General features: G+C 39.1%; 1 protein-coding gene across 2 annotated transcripts in view; it reads right to left on the bottom strand.

Annotated features, from left to right (window-relative positions):
- The window catches only part of IL17RD (interleukin 17 receptor D), a 56,150-nt gene that overhangs the window by 14,718 nt on the left and 15,436 nt on the right, over nt 1-25,996 (bottom strand). Inside the window, exons 1-2 of one of the 2 annotated variants that reach the window (XM_030956586.1) lie at nt 25,221-25,419; nt 2,920-2,977 (exon numbers count right to left, since the gene is read on the bottom strand). In XM_030956586.1, the coding sequence (XP_030812446.1) occupies nt 2,920-2,977; nt 25,221-25,346 (184 nt within the window). In that variant the 5' untranslated portion in view covers nt 25,347-25,419. Of the gene's footprint in view, nt 1-2,919; nt 2,978-25,220; nt 25,420-25,996 lie in introns of those variants that run through there. The other variant, XM_030956588.1, reaches the window with a different exon arrangement.

Consider the following 25,996-nt stretch of genomic DNA (forward strand, 5'->3'; position numbering starts at 1 on the left):
AACTTTTACTTATAGCAGTTGAAAATACTATGAAGACTGACATTAATTTTGTTCGTGTACAGTGCTCAAAGCAAGAGCATGTTGGTCAATGATCAGGCACATCTGAGAACAATAAACCATGAGAACTTGAGAACTGTTCAAGAAGTGCTTTTAACCACGATCCTGCTTGATCCTGACCACAAAGAACCTGCTGCCTAAATCCATCTCCTCTCTGCCTTCCATTCTGCAGCCACAGCCCTACAGACCACTTAACTGCCACTGGCTTCACTCAGGACTGGTTTTGTCTTGCTATCCTCACAAAATACAGTTTATTCCCTAAAATTACAGTGCCACAGCTTTCGCTTTAATCAAGAAAACAAAATATAAACAAAAGATTCCTGAGTTTGTTGTTGAACTTGTTCTTTTTAAAAGAAGAAAACAACCCCAAATTTTATTACTTTTAAAGCTTTACAATATTTAGGCTCATATTTTGTGGCAGGAAGAGAAGTAGCAGGCAGGGAATTCACTAGTTCTGGAGCACAGAATACATGAAGACAGGTGTGCAAAAACAAACATTCTGTTTCTGAACTACTGAAACTAACAAAATCCAGAAAAAATGGATCAGTAGATTGTGTGTTACTGACTGATGATTAATTAAAAAAAAAAAAAACGAGAAAATTTATATGCTATATATTCATCTATAGAGAGCTTGTAGAAAGGAAACATGAAAAATCAAGTGCTATGATATGCCAGTACAGGAAATTTGAATTTAATTCAGAGGTGTGATCTTAAAGGCAAGGAAAGAAAAATTATTAACTGTAAAGGAGATTTAGAAAATGGCTTTTTACTATGAATAACCATGGCAAGGGGTCTTTTCTATAATTGTCACAGACATAAGAATAGAACACTACAACACTGCCCTTTACAAAAGCTGGTGCTTGGTTCTGACTCCACTGTTTGTAGAGCTCAGTTGCTATGAGGGAACTCAGGGACAGCATGAACTTCCTCCTAGGAGAATAGAGGATCTCTTTCAATGGAAAGTCTGAAGTAACTGGTTTTTGCTAGGTCTGGATCTAATTAATAGCAAGCCCAAGATTTTGGATCCTGGTTACCAGAATTTTATGGCCAAATGACAATTTGCCAAAATGGGATCTAGCACAAATGCCTGAAGTTTTACTGCAAGTTACTGATTCACAGTTATAAAGAACAACAGTTTTACGAAGAAAACAGCATGGAAAAAATCATACTTTTTAGGAAAGCACTTCTTTTACTTGAATACAAGTGACATACTAAAAATACAGACATTTCTTTTTCACATGAATAAATAATCCAACTAATTTAGCATCATAAAACACATTTTCCTAGAGTTGCTCAGTGGCAAAATAAGAGCCTTTAAACCACAGCCAGCAAGCCAAATTTTCTTTTGTGCTGGCTTATTAAAGGTAAACACATATTTCCTTACTACGTGAGCTCTTTAGTCTGCATATCAGCAAACTCTTTTCCTAGTCCTGCAGAACTCAAATAACTCCTTTGTCCAGGAAGCACACAGTGCCAGCAGAATTGTGAATTAATACTTCTCATTGGTTAAACACAGTTTCTAGTGCCAGAATTAATGGAAGAAACATGACACATACTGGGATTTAAACAGACTCATTGTGTTAACTACATGTGGGGATCCCTGTTCTGACTGGTACCATATCCTAGTTTTTGTTATGCAGATTTAAAAAACAATACAACGAAACTTTTTCTGTAGTGACCACCTACATCTTGTACAATCTGACACACTGAAATTTTGCTAATTTTAAGTATTAAGATCAAATTAGATTAAAAAATTCACAGTGAAGGATTGCACATTCAGAAATTAACATAAAAATAGAAGAGCAAAAGGTTGATCAACAATGAAACACATCAATATTGTTAGGTTTCCTGATGCACGCTCTCTATGATGAAACTTTGCCTACATTCTGCATCTGAGGTAACTTCTTTGGGTAGGCAGAAAAAAACACCTATGACTTGCACTGACATTAAAACAAACACTGTTTTAATGTAAATCAGCACCTTGTCTTGACTGTACACTGAGTTTATACATGATGGCCACTAGCTGCCCACATAAGGATAAATTCTTAATGTAGTTAGCAGTCCTGCTTTGACAACTAGACAGCAAACATGATAAAACATCTAAAATAACCTCCAACAATAAGATACAGCCATTTAGCAGATGTTTGAGGAGGTCTGAAGTATTAGTGCCCAACCTGTTTAGCACTGTTACTCGGCAGAGATGACTTTATCTCAGTTTAGCTGCAAAGCCCAGCAGAGCTGCTGCAGTTCTGAACCCCCTCTCTGCACTGCAAATGCAGACAGCAGTGTTCCACTGGCCTGGGCCCGTAGCTAATGAAAGGTTCTCACTGATGCAACCAAATGAAAAGAAGCTATTCAATATTCACATTCAATATTAATCCTTGAAAAGACATTTTTTAATATATTACCTGTATACAAATACAAACTAACACATTTTCTAGCTTGAGACACACATTATGCCATTTTCACCCAAAATTACCCATCAGAGAAAACCTGCAGAAAGCTCAAAATAATCCTTTCCTATGTTCTTGTGTGTACTGAATCTTTCAGTGACTATAGTTTTCACAGAATAAAATAATTTCCTATAATGTTTCAGTCAAATACTGGGCAAATTATGTAGGCCAGCCTGAAAGAGAAACTACTACAGATTCTTAGATAGTTTCATTATCAGAGAGACACAGAAGGAGAACATCTACCAGACCCAGCAGACACAGATTTTCTAGATTTTAAAATTATGTCAATATTTTGACATTATTTTGCATATGCCATTCTTAGAGCCATTTTAAGAGACATGTTGCTATATATTGACAACTCTGATGGAGGCCTTGATTTCTGTGAATATAGTGCAGATTTTCAACTTACTGTCATATTTAAAGGTGATGTTGAGCAGTCCATTGTTCTTTGTGACTGATGACAGTCCCTGCAGAGGAAAAACAAAGATATGGAAAGTCTGAATGTAGTATTTGCATGAAGACATGAAACTGTGGCTGAAGTTGTATGATCTGCCAGTATATGGGAATCATAGAAGCTAATTTTTGGGAGAAAATTATGTGATATTCTCAACTTCCACCATCCAGGTGAACTGTGCATGTACAAAACCCATACCTTAAATCGAGGTTTAATGACAAACCAAATTGGGTTCTCCAGGGGAAACAGGGTGCAAGAGAAGAGAGGAGAACATCAGCCAAAGAGCTGTTTTCCACTCACAGCCATGAAAAAGAGCATCAGAAGTTCCAAGAGAGTGACACTGCAGAAACTCATCATGCTACCTCAGACACTCTTTTCTTTTATCAAATCCTGTTAAAGCAGATACTGCAAACTGAAGAGCAACCAGAGAACTGCCAGGGAGAAACCCAGGCTGATGAGTCTGCTGCCTCTTCTCTACTTAGAGAAAAGAACTCTGGCCTCAGACATGCAACACCTTCCCCTTCAGAAAGCACTGAAATTGTTTTGAAACACAAAATGTAGCATCACCCTCACAAGACACCAAGCTGAAAACTGGAATGTTGATTTTATGATACAATATCATTCCCTGAAAGGCAAAATACATCATATTTACCATTAGCTTAAAAAAAATACCACCCATTTACACAGAATTGTATCTGTGTTCACTGCTACAATGCAAACAGCAAAATTCATCAGTTTGCAGGTTTGCAGCAGGAATTAGATGTTGTCAGGATCATGCCTGAGCACTCCCTGGGTGCCTCTCCGCAGTCAGACCCAGGTATGTGCAAAGAAAAACAAGGTACGAGTTGTCAAGTTAAAGAAAACTAAAACACTTCCTCCTAAAGGATGAAAGCAATTCAAACTTTGATAGCACTGTTACAAGTTAAATTTGTAATCTCACTTTCTTCTTAGGTAGCTTTTAATTGTTCAAGTTTGATTTAGTTTGGCATTGAACCAGCTGTTATACAAAAAAGCTTCCTGAAACAGGAAGTTTTTCTTCTTGAGTCTTTCTTTTCAGTTGTAACTTTTCTATTAATACCTGTTCTAGTCTGACTCACTTTCTGCTTCTCTAATCTTTATTAAATGTCATTTAACTTAAAGCAAAAGAAAGACATGATTTGCTTTTAAAAATCACAAAAAAGTAACTACTGACTTTTTTTAAAGGGAGGATAAACCATCAAATCAATTTCTACTTGTCTTCCTTTTATCCTAGAGCTGAAGTTTTGGGAGACATAAAATTTACTAAACTCCACAGAAAATTAGCACATGTATTTTTATTCATTAGATAGGATTTTTATGTGCTATGTTAAAATAAAGAGACAACACTTCTCCTTTAATTGCATTTCTACTGGGATTATGGTGACATAACAAAATATGTAACAGTATAAACATAAAGAAATATACCACAAGCATTGATAACTTAGAAGTAAATACAGACATAACAGAAGCCAAACTCTGCTGAACTTATGCAGTACACAAGACTCAGAAGTGGCAAAAATTTTCTCTCAAGTGTAGAAAAGGTACAAAAAGGCTGCAGCAATTAGTGAGAGAATTAGGGTCTCCCCAAAGTATTGAAATAAATAATTATTATTTTAGTTAGAAGTTAAAACATGTAAGCTACTCAGATAATTTCATCATGCTCAAGTTCAGTATTCAATCCCTCAAGGACTTACTGCTGAGAGTTTAAAAATATATTCTTCCAGGAAGCATTGCCTTGGTTTTGAATTAAAGTAATTGTGCTATTTAGGCAGCTTATAGCTAGGAGAACTTGTTTAGAGCATCCTACTTCAAAACTATAAATACCAATGTTATGGCCTCAGGGCTCTGAATTCTTAGCTAATTGTCCCTGCCATGGGAGGAGGGTTGGAATTAGATAATCTTGACTGTTCCTTCCAACCCAAACCACTCTGTGATTCTATCATTAATTAACTAAGAACATTTGTTGAATTTCCATTTGTTTAATTTAATTTATTCTGAGCTTTACTAGAAAACAAGTCTTTGCGTCCTGGAGCTTTTCCTACAAAACCCCTGTGGTCTACATACTTCTATACATGTGGACTGAGAAGAAATACATAGGAAAGAAAACAGTCAAAACATCTTTTCTGAAGAACTCTAGACCACTGATCTTTGAACAGATAAAGTTGAAACGCACACATATTAAATTACAAATAACCTTATTTGTCAAAAAGCTGGGGGAGCAGAGGAGGCATTAGTCACATTAAATCTCACATTATGTGAGCTCAAAGCACAGAACTCCACAGAAAACATGATAAGCTAAAATCCAAATCCTGTATCTATACTGGCCAAGCAAACCAGGAAGAATTTCCATCACACACCTCAAATCACAGAGATCAGCGCTGGATCTGTTCCTCAATCTGTATAAACAGCCTGGATAATTAAGGTTAAGATCCCCAGATATCCCAAGTCAGCACAGATCTAAATGAGAGCAATCCACATCATCTCCTGAAGAATGAAGAGCTCAGTTGGATGTTCAAGGCATGTACAGGCATTTCATTTCATTTAAACATCCATCTTTCAACATGAAAGAGCACAAGTATTAATAAAAGACAAAGACTATTATATGAAGTTAACCTCTATTCTTGTTTGTTTAGATTTTTCTAATACCCAACCCTCATTTACAGTAACAGCTCAGTAATGAAATGCACTCATGACAACTCTTTCACCCATTACTGGGCCAGAGAGGAACAAAGTTAGGATTACATATCCAGAAATAAAGCTAAAATGCAATTTGTAACCACAGGAACTAATTGTGCCTCCAAGAGAAGTTAAATTTAACTAATATCTGCTGCCAGAGGCATAAATTAAATACAGTTGAATGAAATTAAAACTTTGTTTGATTTTATTGAACTTTTCCCTTTTCTTTTTAACCTAGAACATATAGTGTTTCATATTTGAAAGAAACATCTATTTTTCCTATCCAGCAATTCCTGCCAGAGATAGCACTGGTGATAGAAATGGATGGGTGATTTCAGAATAGTTCTATAACTAATGTTTATTACAAACAACATTGAAATACACTCCAACATTCTTCTGTTGAGCAAACACTCTTTCATTCAAGAAAGCCAATTGATGTGTGTGACTAGGCACTGTCAGGCAGCCACTTGAACATAAATACAGGGAAACAGAGAGAGAAGCTAGCACTAATTACAGCAATCTGGCAGAGGAGGTAGGAAATCACTACCCCTCAAGCACAGCCTTGTGCAGCAGACCAAAACAGTAATCATGATTCATCTTTCACATGTTGTTCATCAACACACACATGGTCCTAATTTCACACTCCCATGAGGCAAACTGAAGGGACAATTGTTTTTGAACTTTAGCATCAAGATGAATGATCAATGTTTATCATACTCATTGCTCAGTAAAACAAGGGCTTTATATTTGACATCTGCTCTTCTTTTTTCAAAGCTTTATTGATGCTTTCAAGCAAGTAAAAATATTTTCTGTTTCTAGAGTCATCAGTAAAATGATGAATTATCTGTATTATTTAGATGCCTGCATTTTGAATTACTTTCAAGAGAATATAACAGAATACATAATCCATGTTGATGTTTGCTATATAAGTTGTGTGTACTCCACTGACTGCAGAATGAATTCTAAGCCCTGGTGGATGGGTTTGCACTGTTATTACTTCCAAACTTGGTGTGACTGACAACTGCAACCAGGAGTTTTGGTCAGAATTACCTCTTTATATATATATATATATATTCCTGCACTGCATGCACAAATTATGAGAATAGCATTTTAAAACACCTCTCAGTGACACTGCAGAAATAGGTTTTAATTTAAGTGAATTGAAGTTAATTAATGCAACAGATTTCTTGGTGCCTATTTCATATTTTAAAGAGGAACCTCGACTCTAAATAGTTTGGTTTTAACTTCTTTTACTCATTTGGCATCTTTTGTGTTTGTTCTTATGTAAGCAGCACCATTTACAAGAAGCTCACAGATTTTGGCTGGTTCTTTGTTGGTGGCTATTTAGTGTTTTCACTGCTTCATCCACAGCCCCTGCACACAAGTTCAGCTGCAGAGGAGCTGAATGTGTCTCCAGAGAACCTCAAATTCCACCTGAGACACCAAAGGCAAAGCACTGCTTTTACTTCATTGTAAATAATTTATTGGCTGGGAAAGAAAACCATCACTTGTGAGCACGAAGGAACATCTTAGAATAATAGGAGCATTTAGGCTGGAAAATACTTTTAGATCACTGAGTCCAATCACCAATGATGGTTTTATGGTTGACTTCCTACATTTTGTAATTACATTTTGTTCTGAACAACTTCTGCCATTTTGAGTAGATATGATATTCTTGATGTCCTCCTATCAAGAAGAAATATTGAATTGAACAGCTGCTGGCTTAAATCCCACAAGGGGAGGAGTGGTCCTGAAAGGTATTCATGGATACTCATTTCATGGGGTCTTTGGGGATTTTTGAGGTGAAACACGCTGGCTGAAGAGCATGAGCCACAACACATCCCATCTGAACAAAAGAAAACAGAAAACCTACCAAACCAAATAAATAAAAATGCCTTTCCATTATGCCCCATTCCTGCCTGGTTTAGTTTCTATTTTCAAAAGGCAGTGGAAGGTTATCTTACACTGCTCTGTCTGACAGAGCAGTGAGAAACCAGTGCAAGGAGAAACACTGCCAGAAGTACTTACAGCCCAACTCTCCAGATGCTCACAGCCTTGTGCAGCTGCTCCCTGAAATGATGTGAACTGGTTTCTTTAAGGAACAGGCAGCAATTAGGGGCACAACAACAAGGGAAGCAAGTTTAATCTGCACTGCTCACCACCTACTGTGAAAATCTTAAATCTCTGAGTCAAACTCAGGAATTTAATGCAGCAAAGCATGGCACAGAATGGACAGTACCAGCTCTGATTTCTCTCATGCAATTTGAAAGTTTGCCTAAGAAGTTTTCTGTTGTTTGCACTGACACAGTTTATTTTTTCCAACATTCTTGTGCAAATAATGTTTGGTAAATTAAAAGCCTTCTCAAAACAACCAAAAAGCCTCCAGAAGTTAACAGAATAAATATTTTCAAATACAGCCCATTTCCCACAAACAATACTGAAATGTGCTGGTCTCAAGATATTTGGCCAAAAGCCAAAAGTCTGTAGCCAAAGCAGTGTTCTCTTAACTGTGGGACATGACCCCTGGCAGGAGAATTCCCAGAAAAGAGGTGTTTGGGAAGGGGAAGGGGGAGAAAAAGCAATGCCAAGACAGGTGCAGGAGAGGTGATTATGACTGGGAAGGAAAGGGGCTGGAAATGGCAAAGCTGCTTTTAGAAGGACCCAAGACAAATTAGTTTGAGAAACACTGAGTTGTGCTCTAAACAACAAACAGAATAACACTTATCTGAAATAATGGAGAAGAAATTAATGAAGCCTGCAGTGGATGTTTACTGTTTAACACTGCACAGCACACTGTCAAATCAACAAGCTCAGAGTGTCTTCCTCTGTAGGAAGTTACCCACAAGCTCAGGAAGCCCACAGGGTTCCTCACACTTAGTGGAATGATTACATGTGCACTGAATTTTAGCTTATGCCCAAGCACTTCTAAACTAACCCATCCATGAAACAATTAAACAATCTATTTTCATTCATTCTATTGTCTGTGCACTTAAGGTGCACACAGAGCCATAAGCTGAGAGGCACAGTCTTTGTCTCATAAAGATGCTGAAACACAGAAGACAAACAAGAAAATGTTTCAAGAAGTGACTGAAGCATGATAGATCAATGGATATATGTTATTCATATTAACATATATATCATTTATATGGGTATGTTCATTCATTCCTTTTGCTCACCACATTAAGAAATTATGTAGTTTTCAGAGGACAGAACATCAGATAAAAAAGAAAGCAAAGAAAAATACTTTAGAGTTATGAACTGTATCTTTCAAGATTTTACGCACATAAAGGTTTGCTGCTTCTCCTAAATAAGTACTTCCAAGTGAGGCAGATCCAAAAAGAAAGTCTTTGCCTTTAAAGCTGAGCAAATGCAATGGCACCTGGAAAACAACTCATAAAGGGTTCCCTAACAATTTTTTGCTGCCAAATTCCTGCCTTTCAATCTGGAAACTCCTAGCACAAGCTCTTCATTTGATTTCAGTTTCATCCAAAGGAACAGAAAATCTGCAAAAGTAACTAGCACTGACTTCATAGGTTCAGTTTTAAGCTTCAGCCAGAACACAATTCACAATTATGACTAAGTCAGGGTGGGTTTTTCACTCTTCATTTCTCAATACAATGCCAAAGTGCACATACACACACACAAAAAAAATCACTTGGGAAACTGTCATCAAATGTGGATTAACTGCTTTACTCATAACTGCTTGACCTACAGAAAATTCTAATCTGAAATTTACTGCAATGTTGGACATTTTCATTGCAAACAACTTCAGAGCAAGCAGACTACAAATACTCTATTTGCAGTACAGGGTGAGTTTATCCAATCTGTAACTTCTGAAAATGGTAAAAACAGCTGCTTTCAAGGAAATCTTTAAAGCAGAAGATCACATAAAGGCTGGAATGTGAAACATTTGACATAGCACATCTATTTTGTTTAGGTGTATTCAGACAATGTTTCCTCCCAGGTGCTTCTCCTGCACTATTTGAAAGTCACTGAAATTCTTTGAGAGTTTGTTGTCAGAAAATATGAAATGCCTGTTCTTAGAAAGGTCATTTTAGTTCTTACTTACATGAATGAAACACACAGGCACAAGTACAGAAAGTATTACATATTCACAAGAGACCATAACTGCAAAGAATATTAATGTACATTGGTTTTGTGGGACCAACATATAAATAGACCAAGGCCTTGGCTCAGGAGGAGGTGGTGGCTAGGTAATTTAGCAATAACTGCACTGATTAAAGTGCCACAGAACTCCTAAAACTTTTAAAGTAGATAGGATTTGGGATTCTTCCATCTTAATCCCTCCCTTTGAAATAACACAATTATTTTGGACATAAACCCCTATTCTTAGGGATTTAGAAACACACAATTGTTTAGAAACACACACTCATCCACGAGCCATGAGATTTTAAAACTGAATTCATAAGCAGTATGGCTCTAGTCCAGGAATAACCGATGATTTACTGGTCAAACCCCCATGTCCTAGCTTTAAAGAATCATTTACCATTCCACAAATAGTGTTTATAATACTTCACATGAAACTTGGTTTTACAGGAGACGAAGCAAAAAAAAACCTCTCCTTAAAATAACACAAGCATCTCCTCCCAAAGCTCCCATCCTTGTGAGCCACAGAACCTAAAAAGCTTTGGGCTTGAAGCCAGGACTTGAAATGTGACAGGGACCAACTCAAGTGGCAATGAAAAGGTGCCTTGGGCACTAAGCTCACCATCAGGGGGCACAAGAAGTGCTACATTTATTCCATACACAGCCATGCTCTACATTTTGCTCACCAGGAGTGAGGGGCAGGTTGGTGCAGTCTCAGGACATACCAGCATGATGACTGCTCCAGACTTTTGTACTGTGGATGAGCAGAAAAAACAAGCCAGAAAAACGGAGGGGCCACCGTGTCAAACACAAGGACTAAAAATACTTTTGGGTTAGAAGTGAATGTTCCTGTACATCAACTGTGCTAATAAAACCAGTTACCTTTCCCTACAGATCCTAGGAAGAAATCAAGTACTCCTCCTCCCTTTTCCTCTGCCCTCAGTTAATGGAGAAGCTGCAGGCAGACTCAAGCTCAGCTGTGCTGCCTTTCCCTCAGCTGTGCCATAGACACAGGCTTTGGTTCTTTTGCAGTTTTTTACTCCCACCTCCCAAAATCTCTGCCAAGAGAGATTCTTACTGCTGAACTATGCACTTTTAGGAAATAATTCCTTCTCAAAGCCTCTGTCTAGTCCAGGTCCACAGAGAAGATGAAAACTGCTCCAAGCTTAAGCAATAATACATTGAACAGAGAGGATTAGAAGGTCCAGCACTTGCTGGGTACTGATGTACATGGCTGAACTTCAGAGACACAGGCAGATACTTTTGGTGGCTGCAGATTTAAAGCTTTGGCTGCCAGGGAATTTTTACACCCCTGGTTCCCCTCTACAGAGTACAGCCATCATGTCTGCAGCCAAAAAAACTCAATTTGGAAGTGTCAGAAACACACACAAAGCTGCACAAACACTTCTTGCTCACCTGAAGGATACCTGGAAGAAACAGTAAAATATTCCAACTATACCAGCCTGTCTCTGCAGGCAAACTGGAGCTCCCCCACTTACAGACAAGCAGGAAAAGCTCCACCAAATAATCAACACTAGGAATTTGAACACAACAAAATAAAACCATCCAAAACACAGTTTTCTGAGGAAACATCCATGAGAATGTTTCTGAGAACTGCCAACCTTGAATAAAGTTCACCTCGTGATTCACCCACTCCTTCACACTGAATCCTTTCTGCCATCAGGATTCTTGAGGCTTTTCACAATGAAAAAAGGGATGAAGAGAAGACAGAATACATTCAAATTTCCCTGTGTACTTGTCTATCTTTGGTACTTGAATTAGAAATGCATTAAGTATTGCTAAATTTTACTGTTGGAAAAAAAAAATCAGGGCAATGTGTGTGTTTTAAGTATATCTGTACGGGCAAACTCTTTGGGCATTCTGTGCTACCAAGTCCCTTGCAGTGTTTAACTACTATAAAAGGGAATTTAGATACAAGATTTGAAAGAGAGCTGTAAGGTTTGAAATGGTACTGAAACTCCAGTCTGAGTGCACTCAGTTTCCACTACTGAAAATCACACCCTATGGATAACCCACTTTATAATCCACTTGATCAAGCTGAACACTTCAAGAGATCCATTTTTTCCTGAGTATTTTATGTTAAGTGCTTTTGGAAATTGGCCAAAGCAAAGGTTACACATCCTATCTGTGTGGTACATGGCAGTTCATAACTGCCCTTTTCATACTAATTAATTCAGTACTTGACATGAAATGTGATATCTGCTAAAGCACTGACACAACCTGTACCACAACCTGCTTGGGCTTTCAATTACTTCACTGGTGCCATTTGCTTAACTACTATTTAACCACTTGCAAGATTTCCATTCTATATCTTTTTCTAGAACCTTGGAACACTTTTTGTCCTTTTATTATTGGTTAAAATTTAATTATCTAACTAGAAAAACAAAACAAAACAAACAAACATCAAAACCAAACCCACAAACCCATGGCAAAGAAAATCTATATCTTGAGAACATTTAATTTTTCAGTCAAATCAAATTTTTTGAAATTAAAAATTTCAATACTCACTAATAAATAATAATAGGAAATTGTACTGTGGGAAAAATTACACAAACATTAAAATCAAATGTCTGAGGTACAAAAGCAGGCTTGGCATATGGATCTGTTCTGTCATGGCCTACTCTGACAAGATGCAGGAAAGGTACAAAGTCAAATTAGCCTCAGGAAAAATCCCCCTGCTGTGCTGCACTAAAGAAATACCTCTGGTTTCCACACAAGCAGCACCAATAAGATCCAGACTCATTCCACACTGTCCTTACAAGTCAGAGGAACCTGCAAGAAGGGGATCCTAAACTGTCATTTCACCCATTTAACTAAAATTATAAAAACATAGAAATTAAAAAAAAATCCTTTCAGAATCCTACATCAAGCAATGAGCTGCTGAAGTAAGCACAGCACACAAGAGGCAGTTTTCAGTTCATATCCTTCCATGAGATCCACAGTAACTAACAATGAATCCTTAGATTAAACTTTTCTTATCTTGAAAAGGCAGAAGTGCTTTGTTTTTATGTACAGATTTAATTAATTCTTTTTTAACCTACACCTCAGATAATAAAACTGCTCCAAACTGCCCAAATTAAGTAATAAATCTTCACCTTATTAAGGCTTGTTTCCTATTTTGTGTTCCTGCAAAGCTGAAAAAAAATTCTACACACCTGAATAATTTACTTGATGTAGGGTTGAGTATTTCAGGATGTTAATACATGATAAAGATAAAAATTTACATCTTTTTTTCTGTTTGTTTTTTTTTCATGACCCCTGGACAATCATGTCCATTTAAAATGTAGTTAATTGAAATACTTTAAATACTTCAAAACATAGAACTGTTGAAGTACTACTTAACACATGAAAAACATACCAAAATTTCCTCTGCTTGAAGTTTCCATTAATAAAGTTACAGTCCATGGATCTCACACTTTATATTACATTTGAAGAGGAGACAACCTGAAGAAATGCACTGAGCTGGAAGAACCCAACCAGCACATAGGAATTCACACTCTTAAAAACCCAACCAATTACAAACACAAAGCTCTGAGACTTTGAAGCAGTTTGGCCACTGCACAGCAACTCATCAAATTGCTGCTTACTTGGCACACAGAGGTACCTGAATAGACATTTCTGCTATTCCTTGAAAAGGTTAAGGGATCAAGACTGAAATAAAGAAAATATGTGATATTAATAAGCAGTATCTGCCCATAAAATACTATAAAGCAAAAAACCATATTTGAAAAAGTTTATACTCTTCTTAAATATTTCTATTATATGGATATTCACAGTGATTTTCCTGAAATCAGACACTTTCACCCTAGACCATAGACTGAAGTGATTTGAAATGGAAATATTTCCTGTCCACTCACTGCCAGTTTCTGTTCCCAGAGTGATATAACAGATGACATCCAGTACAATATATTCTTTTATTAACCATAAATTTGAGCCTGCTTTAGGGATTTGAAGTGTTCAGTTTCATGCTGAAAAAATATAACGTTATCCACAGACCATCAGCATGTGTAACAAAAACAGAGCCACAGGTTATGTGACTTTGATAAAATTATGACAAAATTTCATCTGAATTTAAAAATGCTTGTAAAACCATTTATACTAATTGTTTAACCTTTTATTCTTAAAGATCCATGCACATTATCTGATTTTTTTTTTTTTTTGCAGGAAGTAGTCACTTCTAAGAAATTAAGTCTCTTTACAGAATGACAATGAACAAGTTGTCTTCTGGCATTCACCTTATTTAAGAAGCCAGAATGCAATGGAAGTTTTAAGACAGCATTTAAATACAGAGATTAAAAAGTTAAATTGAACCTGTGTTTCTCACAAACTTTCACTTAACTCCTTTCTATCAACATTAAACTGAACATATATGTAGCTAATCCTAAAACACTGAACAGGAATATACAAAATACAATCACATTATTGTAGTAAATTCAGAAGTAAATCCAAAGATTATCAAGTTTCACTTCCAGTAGAAATTACAGCTTTCAAAAGGAATACTACTTGGATATAATTGTAAGATATATACATGGAAACAAGTATTTTTTTTTGTTGCAGTAAAACCAAAGTGGGAGGAGAGGGAGGAATCACACCTAGAAATCCAAGTCAGCTTGCCACAGACAAGCACACAGATAAGCTACTGGAGCTTCAATGGTTGAATGAAATATAATAAACAATAAATAAAAGATGTAAACCAAATGCAATGTGGTTACACTGAGCAATCATCATCCACAGCTACCAGTATTGTTAGACAATATTGGATGTTATTCTATCACTTATTTGGGGCTTTGATTCCTACATTTACTGCCAGAAGGTAATAAAAAGAAACTTCTGTCGTTGCAGCTCATTCTTTAGTGAGCTGAATGTCCCATTTTCAAACCTCTGCATGACATTTCACGGCCAGTGGTCCTTAATGAAAAAGAACCCCAAAAGTGAATGGCATGATTACTGAATTACTCTTACAAATGAAACTATAAGAGAAACCTAAGCTAGCCCAACTTGCATTATTCCTAGCTAATGAATAAAAGATAAAGGTTTTGTTTCCTTTGATGTTCTGAAGAAGCATGGAAAAATAACTTTTCACCTGTTAAGGATCTGGCTGAGTTAGGTGTTTGTTTATTCTTTTTGGTTCTTATTTTAACTCTTTTCGTACTCAACCTATTCCCCCTGTCAGAAGGTAAACCAAGCTAATTATTAAACACCACCAACACAATTTGTTCAAAACAGAGAATTAAACAACAAAGCAAAGTTGTAACTATGCAATAGATCATTTTACTGGTTCTTTGAAAAGTATCTTAGCTCAACTTTTTGTAGTAAACAACAGAAAAAGCAAAACCCTTAGATATTCTTTCATAACTAGAGCATAACTTGTGAAGCAGTACCAGAAGACCTCAGATAAAATTTTGACAGAGTAAACAAAATGAAAGCTTCTTATAATGGGGAATAATCCTCAACTGTAGTCCCTGCACAAATTTGCTCACAGACACTGTATTAATAAGGGATGCTGTCTTTAGAGCAAGGTAAGAAAAATACAGAGTTAATAAGACCCTCTGGGTTGTTCTGTAATTCTCGTGGTAAGCTGACCAAATTCCATTCACAAACTGCGGGCTGGCTGGTGAAGTGCCCCCCTTGGGTTACAAATGAATACCCTGCTCTTCATTTCCTGGCAGGAAGGGCTGGATAGCCTTACCCTGAGCTCTGTATTCCACCACAGAGCTGGCTGCATTTCAACAGATGCTGAAGTGATTTCTGAAACATTATCATCTTCTTGCTTGTGAAAAACTCACTGTTAAAAACACTCCTATGAAAAATGTTGAATAATTTATATGCTCGTTATACTAACCTCAAACTCTTTTGATGAGATACTTCTAAAAGAGAATCTAAATTAATACAACTTAAGGGTGGGAATGTTAAAAACATCTGAATAGCTACATGGAACACTGGGCCTAATCACAAAAATAGCCTGGGGATTTCCTGGCTCCCCTGTCCAGTTCCTCTGCCTCCATGCTGTAGTTCACCAATTCTGAACATATACTTGACGTAAATGCATGGGGACCTCATTTTATCCATGTCATTGAAATTACTCCAGTTGTGAAAAGGGGAAAAACAAAAAAAGTAGGCATACTTTCAATTCAAGCTGCTTTAAAAATGTGATTTGCATTGCAGCTGACAAATAGGTGCATTAAAGCAGGTGGAGAGGGAAGGGCAAACACCAACACCAAAGTGGGAAGAAACAGAGTGAGAATTTCACGAAGCAGCTTCACTGCTGAGTCAATATAAAAACATATCTATACCCCTGAGCCACAAAAGAAATAAACTCCATTGAAGTTAATAGAAGTTAGGGCACTCCATTCTTTTTCAGAATCCCACTCCAAGCTTTTCAGGGTCTGCTCACACTTATATGGTAAAGCTTAAATCACCCATTTACACCCCATATCTCTCAAACTTCAAGGCCAAGCCCAGCACAAGCTTGAAAACTTTGCCAAAAAGGTTTGTGATTCAGCAACACCCCCTTCCCACACCGTATTTAAAGTTCATTCAGACAGAGCACCCTTTATGCTCAGCAAAAATTGCACAATTTGCCAGTTTCAACTTCCATCCTCGTTTTGTTACCACAGCCTACAACTAGGGGCAAGCCTAGACAGGAGGATAAAACTGATTCCCATAGAAGCTGGAGGAAGAGGAAGCAGTGCAGGCAAGCTTTACAAGGGCTGAGAGACAAGACACAGACTGGGACCTTAACAGCTCAGACTGAGGAAAAGAATGGAATTCTTCATTGGCTGGGCAGCTGTAACCAAAGTTATTCTGGTACCTTTGATTCTTCATTGGCTGGGCAGCTGTAACCAAAGTTATTCTGGTACATTGGAGGGGGGGAAACATCACAGAATCATTAAGGTTGGAATCAAGGAAGTTTTTCCTCTGGGATAAACAAATTTCCAACTTCACAGCACACTCCCCACTTCACAAGAACACACAACATGGGCTGTTCCAGGATACACCAATGAGACTGAAGACAGAAATCATGAACAAAGCCTAAGCAGCAGCCACTGCCCAGCTGTGGGCCAGCTGTGCCCCCAGTCCTGCTGTTCAGCTCCCTGGCTGCACTTTAAGGTGGCTCTGTGCAGCTCTGCCCCTGCTGAGGACAGCACCCAAACCCACCCCATGGATGCCCTGGGGAAGTGAGGCACTGTGAGCTTGGGACCTCTGTCACCGGGCAGGGGCAGCCCCAGGGCCACCCAGAGGAGAGGCTGGCACCACCCAGCTCCTGCATGGAGCCAGCCCCAGCAGCTCAGTGCCAGCCAGCACCACAGCATCAAGCCACTTCAAGTATGGAAGAAAACCCCATCAAAACAAAAGTCAAAGTGTTGCCACTGATTTTAATAGGTAGGTTTTAGCTCTTCAAACAAAACAGCCAAATGAAACCAGAAAGAAATCCCTTAGTTATCCATGTTTGAAAGGAAAACAGACGGGGGTGCTGTTCCTACAAGCAGATGATGGAGGCCTGCTTGGAGTTTGCTTAAATCACAGTCTAATATAAAAAGAACATGTGACTGTTGTTTCTAAAATTGTATTTTTTGGATGCTTTCTGATTTCAGACCAGTCACACCTGGAATTACATGTGCTTAACTGAGCAGCTGATAACTTTTAATTTTAACAATTTAGAAGATTAACTCTTTGGATCTAAACATTTCCATATTATGCTTTTTATGAGCTACACTACCTTCACATATAATTTTAACCTGCATTATTTGGAAAAAAAAATTCTCTTTTAGCTTACAAAATTAAGGTTTCAAAAAGGGGACTTTCACAAATCAGATTATTCTTCAGTATTTTACATACAAATAGCTGAAACTTCAGTATAGATAAGCAAACACAGAACAAATTTTCTTTCATAAATACCAGAATTCAACCCAGCAGCCTCCTCATCTTGGAATTACCTAACTTTTAAAGGAAAATATTAGAAAACATATGGAAATATTATGCTATATAATTGCAAAACTCAGGAAGACAAATTTTATAAAGGAAGGGTGAACTTTAAGCATCAATATGAGTTTGGGATTTAGTTTGGAGAACTAAAATCCTCCATTTGAAAATACAAAGCAAAGTTAATTAGAAAACACAGTTTGAGCAAAGGGGGCTCTTGCAAAGAGTTCTTAGAAAGGATCACCTTGAATGTGTTTGATGCTGAGGCGACACCATAACTTTTCTTCACACAAAAGCAGTCATCTACAGAGCACAACCAGATGTTAAGTTTTCTTTTCTTAGTTTCTGTAAACCTCTGTGACCTCTCTCAAATTAAAAAAGGGAATAGCATTTTTAAAGCCACGGGAGCTATAATTAGTGAAGCATTCTAAGGATTTTCATTAATTCATAGCCAGCCAACCAGGAATTTTCCCACAGCCGTATACAAAAAAAAGTCAGGGAAGTCAGTGATTGCTTGGTTGGATTTGAATGTAGTCAGAAGTAAGATCAGAAATACCTAGTCACTCCCACTGATATAAGAGTGAAGAACATAGGCAAGGTCAGAAATTAAAATCCAAGTCTGCCCACCAACCATGAGGTAAATCCAGCAGGGCCATATAGCAGGGGGTATAGAAATGGGCATTACACACAATTTTGTGAGATAAAGGATCATACGGCTAGATCATTCCAAATCAATCATTTGGAAACCCAAAGCCCCGAATGTGCAGCCCCAAGCAGACCTGCAGGCCTGTCATGGCTCCAGCCAGCAGCGCCAGAGCTGATTGATGCTGTCCAGTTGTAATGTTCACAGCAGCTCACGGCCCCCACACACACTGATGGAGCCCTTTGAACTCCACACGCTCCGGAACAGCCCCTCATTGTTCCTGTGAGCCCGGGAACAGCACACGGGGAGCGCCAACCTTCGGGTGGGATGCTCTGAACACAGAGGGTGCGGGGAACAGAAGGGCAGGATCCAGCGGCAAGAGGCGGCTGGGCCCCGGCAGCTCCGCCATGGGCGCGGGCAGGGGCAGCAGGAGGGACAGACAGACCCCCGGGCAGGAGGGACAGACCTGCGGACAGGGGGGACAGGAGGGACAGACAGACCCCCAGGCAGGACGGACAGACCCGCGGACAGCAGGGACGGACAGACTCCCGGTGCGCTGGATGTCTCATTCCGCGCCGCCACCAGACTCTGCCTCAGGCAGCGGCGGGGCAGCGCCCCGCAGGCACCGCCGAGCGCGGGCACGGCACCCAGAGGAACAGACCTGACTCAGCGGTCACGGACGCACAGTTGTGGCTCTCCTCCATCAACCAGAACACACATGCCAGAGCTGATGCTTTCAGGTACCATACCTGATGTAGGAGTCCCCTAGCACAAAACTACCTCTCACATTTATTTGGGCTCATTGGAGCATGACTGATGCACCCCAAAAGCAGATTTACTGTCTTGCTGAATAACAGCCCAAAGGGAAATAATAAAAATAGGATGTCTGGAACAATCCTTCAAAGCCAATAGTGACATAATGTTGTAATAGCCTTCAAGTGAGAGAATTTCAGAGAATACAGCATCTCCTGGAACATGTTCTGATGCCTGATAAAACTCTAATGCAAGCTTCAATTATTTTTAATAATCAAATCAAACTTTGTGAGAACAAATCCCAACCTGCACATTTGACTTTCCTCACACTTCTGGAATCTACCATGCAGAGATGAGAGGTGACAGGAGAACAATGTACCTTTAAAATCCATAAATGGTGTCTTGGACATGACACTGAAAGTACAATTCACTAAGAGAAACAAGTTGAAGCATGTTAAAACACACATTTATACCCTGGTTTGGCTGGCAGAATTTTGGCTAAGCAGAGTGATAATACCTGTGTTTCTGTTGTATGGATATTGCGATGAACCTATCCATTACTGGCACATGCCTGTATTCACTACTGTACTAAGTATATATCTGGTCAAAGTTTTTATGATAAAAACCCATAGAAATATTGGGTGTCAGGATGTGCCACTCCTTTTGAGGAGAGCTGGGGAGGACAGTGAAACAATTATAAAATACTATAGGCATGAGAGGATAAAATCCTTTTTCAAGTCTGCACTTAAATTTTGACCTTTAAATGAAGTCTCACATTACCATAACCTAAAACCTAAAGTATTTCAGATGTACTGACCTAACATTATGTTAGGTTTCTGTAACTTAAACTTCCATTCAATCCTTTTTTATAATTCATAGAGAGATAAGGATATAAAAAATAAGCATTCATGTAACTCGTACTACTTTTATGTGGTTTTTCCTAGGTGTGATGTATTAATGCATAATATTAATTTTTAAATATAAAAACAATATAAATATAAAAAGTGCTATAGGAACATCAGCACTAACCTAAACTTTTAGAAAAAATGTATTTCAGATCCACCTCATTATACTGGTAGCAGTAAATATAATATCAAAGTAATATGATTGAAAAAAATTTTGCTTTTAAAAACTAAAAATGGCATTCAAGCTTAACAGTTCTGCAGGAATACTTCACACTCCTCTTGTTTGCTTCTAAAAACACATGCTAAATTTATGGGTAGAATTCAGCCTTTGAGCATAATTAAGCAGGCAAGCTCACATCAAAGCTTTGTTTCATCATCTTTAGACTGATCTGCTGGACAGCCGGTCCTAATTAAACACCCTTTAAATGTTGCAGTTTCAAGTAAGTAACATCCATGTTATATTAACATTACCAAGTAATTAACTAAAGAAAAGCCAGCATCAGCTAATCATGACAGCTTAACATCCTTTCACCCGTGGACTATAAAGTATTAATCTGTTAAAGCAGAACTTGTTCTTAAATAAATGTCTCGAGATTTTCAATTAACAAGTCTACTCCAGCAGTTTCCATACTTGTACTTACTGAAAAGCAGATTTTGAGGGGAAGTAAGGCAGGGAGTGGAGTTCAGCATCTAAAGTAAGGGACACATTCTAGAGAGGAAATCAATCAAATCTGTAAAGAGTCCCAAGTGACTCCAACTGCAGAAACCCTGTTAAATCAACAGCTGATAAATTATCATCACATTCAGATTGCCCAGTTCCATGCAAACACATAAGGAAATACACAATTTTGTTGGAAATACTGAGAGTTAGTTTCAATTACATAAACATATGTTTCCATATTTTTTCCTCTAGGTCATGTATTTGAATGCTCATTCTGAAAACACAGCATTAAACTGGTAGAGCCCCACAGTTCCTGAGGAAACAGTCATCTGTGACTTTAAACATGAACATATTTATCCTACTTTGTGCATTTTTAAATAGGCAGATTGTCATCAACACTTTCTGACACCAGAGTAGGAACAGGGTCTCATTCTTTGCTACATTTTTCAATCAATGAAATTCAAAAGAAAACCCCAAAACAAACCCTGGAGGGACCCAGAAGCCAAACTCTAACTAAACAAAAGTAATACAGACGCCTACCTGCATGGCTGACCATGCCTGCAAAGTCTTGCACTCAACGTGTTGCATTGTATCTAATCACAGAACACAGGAAGCTTTAAGTGACACATCTCATCAATTCTGAAAGGCTATCACATTGTTCTAGATGCCAGGGAGAGAAATCCATTGATTTTATAAATTCCAAAAAAATGGCAGCCAGGGAACTGCTGGCATCTGCTCTGCAGAGCTTTAAAGCAGCTCTGGAACTGTCTATAGAGTAAAGAACACCCTGATGGCAAACATTAACACCTTCCACCATGCTCCATCATAGGGCTGTCTTCTGCCTAATACCTTTAAAAATTTTTAAATACTCTGCAAGAGAAAATCTGGGTTTTTTAACTGTTGGAAAATAACATTAAATAGAACGGAGAAATTTAAAGTTTGGTAATTTCTTACCATTTTACAGGGTGTGTTTCCTCCAAAATAAAGTTCCCAAAACATGTCCTCAGCTGAGAAAAGTATTTTTGGATGATCTAGCTGTGTGCCTGGTAGATTCCTAACTGTGGAGAAGTATAAGTCTGCTTTGGTATGCCTGAGGAGATAAATGTAGGGACACAGCAGCTTGAGCCTAAAGAATAATGAGGCAGGCAGAGCTCCCAACAGTGGAACAGTAGGAAATCTTCAGTGTCTCTGCTCTGAAGTGAAAAGGAAATAGAAAATTCCTTACATAAAGAGCATAGGAGGGGACACAGGGAGTTTCAGGGAGAATGCACGGGAACAGAGCTCTCCAGTCTGTCTGAGCAGCTTTGCTTAGCAGAGCAAAGGAAGGTACAACTCTCTGCTAACAAGGAGGGGAGGGTTGGTAAAATGCTGGATTATTTATTCTTCCTCATCATACAGCCACATTAAATTTAAGCTTTATACTGAACACGATTTAACGCCAGGAACTCCAGAGGAATTAAACATGAAAAAAATTACTTGTGTGTAGTCCCATTAGAATCTACAAAAAAGATTGAGAGTAAAGTTGCTCATGTGTTTAACACTGAATAAATGAATCAGAAATATATTCAAATAATCCACAGATCACATGTCTGTCTTCTCTGTGCATCTCATGGCTTGTTTATAGCATGAGAAAAATTCAGGGTCTACTTTTCCAGAATAGCTCCCCATGTGGACACACTTATTCTAGATTGAAACAGGCCCTTCTCTGAACTACTTCTATTCTGGATAAAGGTATGCATATGAGGTCCTAAGATCATCCATATGGAAAACTACTTTGCAGTACTATTCTACTTTAAGCAAATGGCTACCCTAATGTGAAATAATATTAAGTGTTGGAATACATCAAAATTCCTATTAAACATCAATGAAAGGAATCTTACACCAAGCAAAGTCAATCCAAATTCTACAGTCCTGAACCCACTGAAATCTGATAATTCTTAGCCACAGTAATGTTACTTGTCCTGGTATTAATTGCTTTCCTGCTACACACATGTAGAGTTTGCAAGACAAATGCCAGTGTATTACCAGAGAAGATACATAATACAGGCTATAAATATATTTTGTGATGGCAGTTGTAAAACAAACAAAAAGTCACATCTAGAATGGGATTTAGTTTTTAGTTTTGAAAACGTTAGATATTAACAGTTTTAGAAGCTATGAATAAAGCCAACAAATACTTCCTCATCAAATTCTTTTAACCATAGTCCAGTAATATGCTCTCATTAAGTCAGTTTTTTACTGCTACAAAATACTAAGGATACTTAAAACCGTATTTTGCACAGTGAAAGAATCTTGTGCATTACTTGTGCATGTATGTATATTACCTCTGTGTGTATGGAGAAAAATGGAACATGGATTCTCAAAAATAACATTCAAATGATGAAAAAAAGATTCACCATAGGGAACTGCAACCCACCTTTATAATTTTAGCAGAGGAAAATACCCAATGTGCATATATCTAAATGCACATACAAACCCAGCTAGCTACATTTTATTTTTCCTTGAACAACCATTAAAAGTTAAATTATATACTTTTAGATTATTTATGCCCTTGAGAATTACCTCAATTCAACCACTTCATTTAATGCAAACTAGACGTTTTTACTTTCTCTATATAAAATGTTAAGATTTATTCATGCCCTTAACATACATTAATTAGACACTACTTATAAATAACCTGCAATAAGAATAACTATTTGAATAGGATACAATTACTTAGGGCTTGTGTCCTTTCAATCAGTCAGTGTCCCTGCAGTGTTTAGAGTGGCAGAGGGGAAGTGGCCTGTGGTTAAACAGAGGAAATACCAAGGAATTTTAATAGAGCAAATAGTCTCTTTACTTCCTACAGGGTACTACTTCAAAGGCAGCCCTGCTCCAGAGCAGACAATGTGTTAGAGGGGCCATCAGTCATTTAATAGCATGTCAAGTCTACTCAAAACTTACATGCAGCCCAAGATAAATACCACATAACTGAGACAATGGGTACCATCCTGCAGTCATTACTCTAATAAACGCTGCCCTGCCGGCAGTACGGAGGCAATCATGTGCAAGGCTGGTATTGCGAAATCAGACCACAAAATTATCACTACACAATCAGACAGCGTATCTAATAAATTGGCTAGGGAAGTCTGAACTTGAAGCTGAAAATACAACAGAACCAGAAACTAGTACAAATATTTCAAAAGCTAAAATGGTACATTAGTTGTGAGCAATAAAGACAAAGGGGGGTTATGCTAATTGGAAAGAATGTAAGTTCTGCTGATTTAAAAATCACTGTATTAAAAGAATTACATTGTGATAGATTCTTGTTTGACACACACAATGACATTATGTAAGCAAAAAAATAAATCCAGAACAAACTGTGTTGCATATTTCTATACAATATATATTAATTCAAGTGTATTACAAGTCATGTACTATGACTTGTAATAGTGATAATTTACTTAATAGAAGATGGAAAACTTCACACAAATACACAGAAGGTGTTATGAGCCTGCTGAGTATCCTGCCCATGTCTGGTGAAACACACAATAGACGTACCGAGCCAAAACACTTTATTGCTAATTCTGCGAAAAAGACCAGACAGGGGAGTCTAAACCTGTAATTGCTCCATCCAAAACAAAGGTTTAGATCTTAAATTTTATCAGGGTTTGAAGTTTGTTTTTTCACACTCTCCTTTTACATATTTTCCGATGCTTTCGCCTTTCTAAACTATGCCCTACAAACTTCTGAACTCTGTGTTGCAGCAACGTTCTCAAAGGATCTGATCTGAACCCAAGAAAATCCTTAGTGACAGTCTAACAAAAAGGAAAAGCAATGAAAGTCAGTTGTGTTCCCTCCAGCGTTCCCGGATCACCACGCTTCAACTAAACCTGTAACCAGCCATCAGGAGAAAGGACAGGAACGAACCAAAACACACAACTCAAAAGTTACTAAAAGTACATTTTAAAAAATTAAAAAAGAAAAAGGATATGAAAAGCAATCGAGAAAAGTCTGACAGCAAAACACACCAGAAAGGGGAACAAAAGGCAAAGACCAGTAACAAAACGTTTATCACCTTCCTCCCCTCTTCCCCCTCCCGTAAATTTCCTACATCCTCTGTATAATGATCAGGCCTGGAGCTAAGACCCCAAGCCGGCCTCGAATCATTAAAATAACAAAGCCCCAGCGATCGCTTTTATCCAGGTCGGCTCGGGGAAGCAGGGAGCTGCTAAAGGACCTGTTGAGTGACTTCTTCACACTCGCCGGCTACGAGCCGCCTCTGCCCTGGGCGAGAAACCCATAAATATCCCCGGCCGGGAAATGCCACCCTCCCTCCCGGCCGCAATTAACTTCCAGATGCAGAGCCCCGGGGCAGCGTTATTTGTTGAGAAGTGTCCCCAGGGCAGCCGCTCCCTCCCTCCCTCCCGCACGCCCGGAGCGCTGCAGCGCCCCGCGGAACCCCGCGCAGCTCCCCGCGCCTTGCGAGAGCCCCGTGCCCGCCGCGGCCGCTGCGCGGGGAGCCGGCAGCTCCGCTCTGCTCAACTCCGCTCTGCTCCGCTCCACTCACCCTCCCTGCGCACGCATCGGCCGCCGGGGCCCTCCTGCCGCCGGCCGCTCCCGCAGCGAGCCGGGCAGCGCCGAGGCAGGCGGCGAGGGCCAGCAGGAAGGAGCCGAGCTGCAGCCCCGGTGCCATGGTCCGCAGCGAGCCCGGCGCGGGCGGCGGTGCTGCCGCCGGCTGCGTGCCTGTCTGTCGGTCTGTCCGGCTGTCTGACTCCGCGGCTGTCTGTGCATGCGCGCCCGGCCCGGGGGCGGGGGGTTCGCCCGAGCCCCGGCCCCACCGCCCCCGCCCCGCTCCAGCCCTTGCGAGCGGCAACAATGGGAGGGAGCAGAACCTCTTGCGGTGCTTTGCTTTGCACCCTGCCCTTCCCGGGGAGCCCCCCGCTCCCCGGGACACCGGCGGCTGCTCCTGCCTTCCTGCAAATCAGGGGATCAAGCCAGTACCGGGCCGATCCCATCTTCGTTCCGTGCGGCGGTACCATATTCCTGATCCACTCACTACATTGCAATGAACAGAGGTACCAAGGAAGACCAGTCATAGATCTTTGACATAATTCCATGCATTACAGAATCACAGAATCACAGAATCAATTAGGTTGGAAAACACCTCTGAGATCATCAAGTGCCGTGTCCAATCTTTCCTTAAACACTTTCACAGGACAGTGACTCTTCCATCTCCCTGAGCAGTCCATTCCGAAGTCAAATCACCCTTACTGTGAAGAAATTCCTCCCAATATCCAACCTCACCCTCCCCTGGCACAGTTTAAGGCTGTGTCTTCTTGTCCT

This window comes from Camarhynchus parvulus, chromosome 12, assembly GCF_901933205.1.
Source record: "Camarhynchus parvulus chromosome 12, STF_HiC, whole genome shotgun sequence".
Taxonomy (NCBI): domain Eukaryota; kingdom Metazoa; phylum Chordata; class Aves; order Passeriformes; family Thraupidae; genus Camarhynchus; species Camarhynchus parvulus.